We start from the raw sequence: 8,526 nt of genomic DNA, 5'->3' as shown, positions 1-8,526 counted from the left end.
TTCTTCCTGTCAGTTTAAGGTTTTTTGTCTTTCAGTTTTAATTCGTTTAAGTGTGTTAATAATTTTTTTTATTTCTTATGGTTTACAGTAGCTAATGCTTATCTATTTATTAATTATTAAGACAAGGGCCCTTCACAAAGGTTTGCATTGGGCCCCCAGACGTCTAGGGTCGGCACTACTCGTCATAAATAGATTTGACAGTAGTCGAACATGGACATTAACACAGAATGGCGAATAACATTTTATATAATTACAGACATGATATTTAGTCCAGGAAAGAATGTCAAATGCATTTATGCCTTACAGTCATTTTCTGGAGGAAACAACTGACTGGAAAGCACTTAGTTACCCAGAGAACCAGAGATGCCAAAATGTCTGTGAGTGTAGCATCCGAGGAACCTCACAATACGAATCATTTAAATGATCCTGTACAATTTAAACAATTGAAATGTACCTAATTTAATATTGTATGTTTTGGTAATGTTTGTACATACCTTATTTATGTATTATATTTCTATGAGCTCGTGTGTGGAATTTCACTGAATAAAAAACACTCAAGGACACAATATGTTTAAAATAAATAATCTATATTCAGTAAGATCTGCTTAAACTCTAACAGTTACATCGTTTTTTTTCTTAAGACACAAAACATGCCATGTTCTCCAAATCTCTACTGTCTTTTAGTTTTTGTCTCTTCTTTTTTGCCCTACTTTCAGATAACAAACAAAAGCGAATGAAAACATAGAAACATAAGACCTTACTTTCTAGAAAATGTTACAGTATTTGATCAATATTAATCATTTCATTTCTAAATTTCTGACATAAGGTCTGTCAGTATTTAATATAACGGACAGAGAGAGGAATGGCCACATAAAAGAGCACGGAAGAGCAAGACCAGTTTAAAGACAGACAGCACGCCACCTTAGAATTATAAGGTTCTATCTGATATTTTGCACACAAGAGGACCAATCAAGATCAGCTTTCTTTGTCATGTGACTGGACTCCTCCTTGACATAATTTCTGTCTATGTTAACATAGACTCTAATACTGCAGTTAATGCCAAATAGTCAAGAACGTCAAGAGTATTGTTGTAATGTTGATATTGTTCATTTGGAATACATTAAGGATATATGTCTTTTTCATATATAAAACAGATTGGTTTGTCATATCATTTTTGCTATATATGAAATGCAAAAGCTTTAAAGCTCAATATCTCAAAATTTCTAAGACCGCAGATAGAACCTTATGATTCCGAGGCGACGAACATACAAACCGGTGAAGACAACAAGACACATTCAGAACAAAAAACAATTTCTGAAGGCAGAAAGAGTAAAGTACTGGTTTGCCAGTACATGCATTGTTTTCAGCCTCCAATTCAAATGAGTGTACTTTGTGAAACATAATAAATGAAAAAAAACAGAATGTGCTTTACATGTAAACATTGACACTAATAACAGCTCTCATGCGTACAAACAGGAACATCATGCATGTTGCACATTAGGGGCACATGTACAAAAACAGCAGAGCGCATCACATTTACAGATCATCATCATCATCATAATCAAAACATGTGAAGAAGAAGACACGTGTAAGAGAAGACCAGACTGATATTCTCAATGAACATCAGGCCTTCACGCAGTCCAGGAAACAAGACACACATCACAACCACAGTGTCATTTACATTAGTATCATGAGTCACACGACAAACTAATCTGAAATCAATGATCATATACAGATTTTGGCCCAGAGCACAAATAATGATTTTACATCAATGATAGGTAGAAAGATAGATAGAACATTTGTGGTTTAAGTGGAGAATATCTTGGAAACAGTTATCAAAACCATTAATAACTACTGATCAATCTGAGCAAATTGGCAATAGAAAAATCACAGACTGAAAATGTCACAAACTCGTATTCCAAAAAGTTTTACAAATCTTTTGACATTAACACAGTCGTATAAAGAGTAAACATCCGACATTGGGCGCAATGAGTGATTTCTACAGATAAACTGAATCCTACAGCACCCACCATTGAAATCATTTCACATTGACAAAGGAAAATGAAAAGAAACAGTGGACCTTCGTGAAATCTCCTGACTCTCCTCATCATCTCTCTCATGTATTGCACGTTCTCATCAGTGTTCGACCACATGAACTAAAGAAAAGCTAAAGACGCGAGCGACGGGTCTGACAGGCACAAGAATAACAAAGGAGTTTTAATGCGAACGCTCAGGGGATGACGGCATATTGCACGCTTCGTCTCAATCATTTTGGTTATCATTGCACACGGATAAACACAAACAGAGGACGGAACAGATGCAAGTATAACATGACAAAAAGTTCATTATTAAATCTGATATAGTAGTTGGCAAGTCTCTTAAGGCGATAACTAAAAAAGGGTTTCTGTTAATCTAAGAGATTTCCAATCCTTCATCTTTTAGATATCAACATCATTTACGAAAAGCCAAGAATCGATTTTCTACCTTTTCTAAACGGAATTTTTTTTTGTCACCAACATTGTAAGGTTTTTAATAAACCGATGACCAAATGAGTAACAGTCTGGTTAAGTTTGTAAAGATCTGATGTTGAACACATAAGAACAAATCTCACGTGTTCTTCACTTTAATTCTCACTGCTGAACTGTAAACAGAGATGTGAACAGTATTCAAGACAAACAATACAAACATGTCAGGCAGGCAGAGCTGTTCAATAAAAACAACATAAATCACACAAATCATGGTACCATTTTATCCCCACAAAAAAAGTATAAAACATCCAGATGTGGTTTTAAATAAATTAATATATTAATAATGTGTCATTACTGACCTCAGAGAAACATATTTTGACAATTGTAGTTTGACATTGTAGTCTGACAGTCTGTGGTCTAATGTAAATCAATACATCGTCCGTTTTAAGAACAAACACTGTAAACTTCAGATTCATGCATGTCTTCAGAGTCAAAGCATGCCGTTATAATTCTGCCAATATGAAGTCCATCATGCAGACGAAAGTCCTGACGTACAGTAAACTGGAGGAGAGCGACACACATCACACGAACAGTAGCTTTATACAAACACTGGATGCCTTTAAACATACGTAAACACACACAATCCTGAGTGCTCAACACGTAAACTAGATTTTGTTGAGAATCTGTCAGGAACCGGTGTCTAAATAAGACTCCCCTGTTTTACCCTAAAAATGTGGATTAGGTGTGAGCTTTAGAGATAGGGACCAATCACAGCATCCTAAGTGAATGAACCAATCAGAAGTGGGGGAGTCAAAATCTCACAGTCGAATCAGATTCAGACATGACTAATGACCAATCAGATTTCAGCGGGAATAGCTAGACCTAACTATCTTCTAGCTCATTTATTCTTTAAATTGTTGTAGAACAAGAAGCCCAAGACAGGTTTACACATCTGAAGAGAAACTGTACAGTAACCAGGGACCTTTCAGAAGATCTGATTTATATTTCATCCCAAAGTCACAAGAATAAGGAAAATTACATTTAGATCAATTAAAGCCTGTTTTTAGGCCCTGTAAAGATTGCATTGTGACAATTCAGGACAAAAACTCCACCACGTCAATATCATTGAAAAATTGCAAAACAATATCTAATTTAGTGTTTTTTTAAATAGTAAACAACATACACATCATGGCAAGATTTACAGTTACAGTAAAAAAAATTATAATGTTTGGGTGTAGTTTGGCATGAAAACAACGCCACAATGTTAGGGGTCCTAAAACAGGCTTTATATACTTTTTACAATATTTAAGTTTTCATTTCATTCTGATTCTGCCGTGAAATGCATGGTTTCACAACACCTTCTTTATTCTTTAGTGTTTTGTAATAAAAGGCAGAAAAGCCACAACTTTTGTACTGTAATACATTTGATACTTAAATTATTTTTCGTCTCAATAACCTGGATCAAGTGAAACAGATCAAGACAAGTTAGTTGTTAGTTTGAAGGGGTTAGAACTCATTCAGCAGATGCTATTGTTTTAGTTCCAAAGCAAAAGTAAAACAGTTCAGTTTGAAACCGAGAAACTGGGTCGACGTACGTTTCAGCAGAGCATGCAAAACACTCGACCGACGTCTGATCTCAGAGACCATATGAAGATCCTCTTCAGACATGGAGAAAAGTTGTGTTGTCTTTATTATTAGCTACAGGACGAATTGAACAACTGTGTTGCGTTTCAGGAGACCAAAGTCAGCGTTGTGATGTCATAAAGAAGTTTCCATTCAATTATGTTATATAAAATTGTGTTGAGTTTGTGTCACATCTGGAGACGAGAAGACTGCTGTGTCTCTGACAGACAGGTCTTCTCTCGCAGCGTCACCTCAAGCACCATCACCGTTTTAAACCAGGTGAACACTGTGCAGTGTCTGTCCTCCGAAACGTCAAGAGTCCATCAAATCATCAGCTTCTGACAGAAATTATATTAATCAATCCTTTCATGTTTCCATGGTTCCATCAACAAATGACTGAAAAGGAGCCGTCCACATTTCCTTTTAATTCTTTCATGCAGGAGTTTTGTTTTTTGGGGGGGTATCGTGCGTTACTATTTTAAATTTCACTTCTCAATGAGGCTGTCAGAACATGGCACGGATTGATGGTGTAAAACTGGGACCAAAGTTAGTCTTAATCTATACTGTACAGTCTGACACAGTCCGCATTTGCTTTTTAAAATCTCACAATCTCACTTGAGACAGAAAAACTGCACAGTGTACATCCAGCCTGATCAGAAATACCTCTGATAAACTTCAGACTCTATGACTCTATGAAAAAGACTCTTCAAGACTCACTTCTGCCTAAAACTAAAAAACATCATCGAAGCTCCTTACATCTGAAACAAACTTTCATCTTTTACTCTAGAAAGAAAGGCCTGTCACCCGTCTATAAGAAACACAAGCCGTCTATTCTGTCCTTGAGCTGAAGAGATTGAAATGTGAATATCTTTTAGCATACTTCCTCACAACACCGTTTGTCTTTCTTCCCTACATGCTTTGCTTTTTCATTTATAATTATTTCCTCAACTCATTTCTTTTTTCTCAGATTCTCCCTCAACATCTATTTAAGTGCACTCGGCGCTTCTCATCAGCTGTGTGTGTTGTAGTTCTGTGTGTAGATATCTCTTGCGTTCAGTGTATGACATTGGCTCCCCCCCTCCATTTGTTCATGAAAATCATTGTCTGTGTGAAACGTGGCTTTACTGCAGTTGTGTTGTTTGTTTCTCATCTGGCGGGTCATTCAGAAACCCTTGATGTGACAGTAAGCCTCCAGGCTGGAGAAGAGGATGTACAGGAACCACAGACCCAGAAAGAGAAGCATAGTGAGTAGACGAGGGACCCGCGGGCCGCCGAGTTCTCCACCGATAGACGGCCTGCGCCGGAACAACAGCACCCCCATACAGATGAAGGCAAAGATTGTGAAGAGCGTGACGGAGAAGGCCAGTGACCCGGGATTCACATAAAACTTCTTGTCCTGGACGGCCCAATACACGGCAGCCACGGACCACGCCACCCCGATGCCCAGGAACACGTTTACTGCGTTGCTGCCTGTGACGTTTCCCACAGAGGCATCAGCGTACTGATCCTGAGTCGCGGCGACTTTACTTGCAAATGTGTCTAAGAAAGAAAAACAAAATATTGTATTTGATCTCAATATTTGATCTAACCTGTTGCTGATCTGGTTATATGTCTAACACACAGTAGGGCCTATGCTCTTCACATTATACATGCTGCCTCTTGGAGATACAATAAAGCGACACAGAGTTAGCTTTCACTGTTATGCTGATGATACGCAACTTTATATTTCTTTATATTTGCAGGAACAGTACTCCACTCTCAGCCAGTCTTGTTGCTCCAAGGTTACTAAAGCGGGGAGGACGCAGTCCTATGTTACCAGAGTGGGCAGGACGTAGTCCATGCCCAGACCTGACAAATGCTTTGATGATAGATCTGGACAAAGGTCTCTACAAAATTATGAATGATAATCTTAAATCTAATAATTTTTTTATTTTGCCTTGTTGTGCAAGCACTGTCGAGCTTGTGTAGAGGCTGCAGCTTTTGCCAGAGGGGAACTGGAATCCCCTGGTTAGGCCTGGTTTCCCTCTGAGGTTTTTTTCTCCTCCAATGGAGTTTTGGGTTCCTCGCCACCGTTTGCATACTGTTTGCCTGGCCAGAGGGGCTGCTAGAATTTTATAGTTTTATTTAATTAACACTGCATATAGGAATTTATAGTCTGTCTGATATTTGCCCCCTGTTTTGACTTGCATAACCTTATATGTTTTGCTTATAGCTTATAGTTTTCTTGTACAGCTACTTTGTACCAAAAAAATTTGTATAAAGCGTTATATAAATAAAGCTGACTTGACTTGGCACACACCTGGAATCGAAGTGCCGAGAGCTACGAAGACCACCGCCGTGACCGTGTCTCGAAGCCCAACGGTGCAACCGAAGTGTGATGCCAAATCGCCAATGACGGCTGTCAGAAGACCTATTACAGTGATGGACACCACAAAACAGGCCCAGCCGTTCCAGTATTCTGTGGGCGGGACGAAGGCGAACAGAATCTTCCAGAACACTGTCAGGAAATGCATGAAGTAATCGGAGCAGGACGGGAGATGCTCCGCTCGGCCCTCCTCTTCATCTTCATCCCCGTCACCTGAAAACGACACAAACCATAATACACACTTTAAAAGGATACTTCACCTAAAAAAAAAGAATTCTGTCATAATTTATTCATCTTAGAGTTGTTTCAAATCTCTATCAATTTATTTCTTCTGATGAACACAGAGAAAGATATTTGGAAAAATGCTTATAACCGGACAGATTTTGCCTCCATTGACTCCCATAGTGGGGAAAATGCAATGGTAGTCAAAGGTGCCCAAGGAACTGTTTGCTGTCCTACATTCTTCAAAATGTCTTCTTTTGTGTTCAACAAACTAAAGAAATGATAAAGTAATTGTCCTACTATGGGGGTCAAGATCTGTTCTTACAAAGCATTCTTACAAATATCTTTCTCTGTGTTCATAAGAACAAAGGTATTTATAGAGATTGGGAACAACTCGAAGGTGAGGAAACGATGAAAGAATTCTCATTTTTGGGTGAAGTATGCCTTTAATGTGAGTCAATAATGTATTTACAATATCACACCATCAGAGGGCAGTACTGAATCACTCATATGCACCTGTGCACCACTAAAAAAACATTACAGATTGATGAATGCCAGTTTTGACTATGCAACCATTTGTTAAAGGGATAGTTCACACAAAAATAATGATAATATAATTATTACTTTTCAGTTTTTTGTCAATTATTCCTTTAAGACACACCATTTTATGACAGCATTATGAATATTAAAGTCTGATTACATTTATTTTCCTAATTTCTGCACCTTTTCTCATCTCTACTGCTAAAATTTTTTTTGTAAAGCTGCTTTGCAACAATGCAAAATTGTAAAAATGGATTTACTGTAGAAATAAAGTTAGATAGTTATATATAACTGTTATAATATATAGTTTTTATTGTTTTTCATATTATATATAGTTAAAATAAAAGTTCATATCATCACATCGGTTTTATGAAATAAGATTTACATAATAACATCCAGAATCAGATGTCTTTTAAAAACATCAGGACATAAAATAAAATTGTTTGATGCTAAAGTTCTTGTGAATTATTCATGTCACTGAATATTAAAGTCTCATTATTCACATCATTATTTCACGATTGATTGATTGAAATTAATTCAGTAACATGACAGACCTGCGCTGACGGTCACAGCCTCCACAAACTGTTCTCTCCATGAATGAGTGCCGATCACCAGCGCCAGGTTCGTCTTCTTGATCAGTTTATCCACGGTGCTCTGAAACACACGTGACACACGTGATCTCTCACGCCACAGAGCATCCTGTTTGCTTTAATGATGACCCTGTTACACAGACGCTGCTCTAAATAAATAATGCTACAAACACAGACTGACCGCCTCAAAACACCAACGCAGTTCATGAATGATGTGAGGTTATTCAAAGAGATCATTTCCACTTAAGTTACAATGAAAATAAAATCAGGAAGTCATCCAAAAACGGATCTGTGAAAGTGTTGTGTCATCTGAAGCGTTAAATTTGTCTCACATCAGTAATCCAACTATACTGCTACCAATAATGGTGTTTTACGATCATGAGCTTGTGAACGTCTCTTTTAGCACCACAGAGTTGGCACATAATAGACTTTATCCATCCATCATGTCACCGACACCCATGAAACATCAGAACGCATCTTTGTAGCTGTAATAATCATGAGTGGGACTTTTCTGTAGAGAATAAAACATTGATCATTTAAAAATATTCATCCTCTGTGATGTGAAGAATGAAAAAGACTCTTCAGTGTCCCGTGAGAATCTCCGCCTATGGGCCGCCATCTCTAATGGACATATATGTTTCATGCCACATATCAAATGACCTACATACAGTAAAGAGCTCTACTGTACATTTCAGCATGCATGATTTCCCCATCTGAT

At 37.6% G+C, this 8,526-nt stretch overlaps 1 protein-coding gene across 1 annotated transcript in view; it reads right to left on the bottom strand.

Annotated features, from left to right (window-relative positions):
* Positions 1–579: 579 nt before the first annotated feature.
* slc8a2b (solute carrier family 8 member 2b) overlaps positions 580–8,526 on the bottom strand; it is a 72,425-nt gene continuing 64,478 nt past the window's right edge. Inside the window, exons 11-13 of the mRNA XM_079481198.1 lie at positions 7,773–7,872; positions 6,391–6,669; positions 580–5,630 (exon numbers count right to left, since the gene is read on the bottom strand). Of these exons, the coding sequence (XP_079337324.1) occupies positions 5,254–5,630; positions 6,391–6,669; positions 7,773–7,872 (756 nt within the window). The 3' untranslated portion in view covers positions 580–5,253. The remainder of the gene's footprint in view (positions 5,631–6,390; positions 6,670–7,772; positions 7,873–8,526) is intronic.

The sequence above is a fragment of the Barbatula barbatula genome (genome assembly GCF_947034865.1).
Source record: "Barbatula barbatula genome assembly, chromosome: 19".
In the NCBI taxonomy this organism is placed as follows: domain Eukaryota; kingdom Metazoa; phylum Chordata; class Actinopteri; order Cypriniformes; family Nemacheilidae; genus Barbatula; species Barbatula barbatula.
The sequence above is the reverse complement of the archived record's forward strand: the minus strand, read 5'-3'. Positions and strand labels throughout refer to the sequence as shown.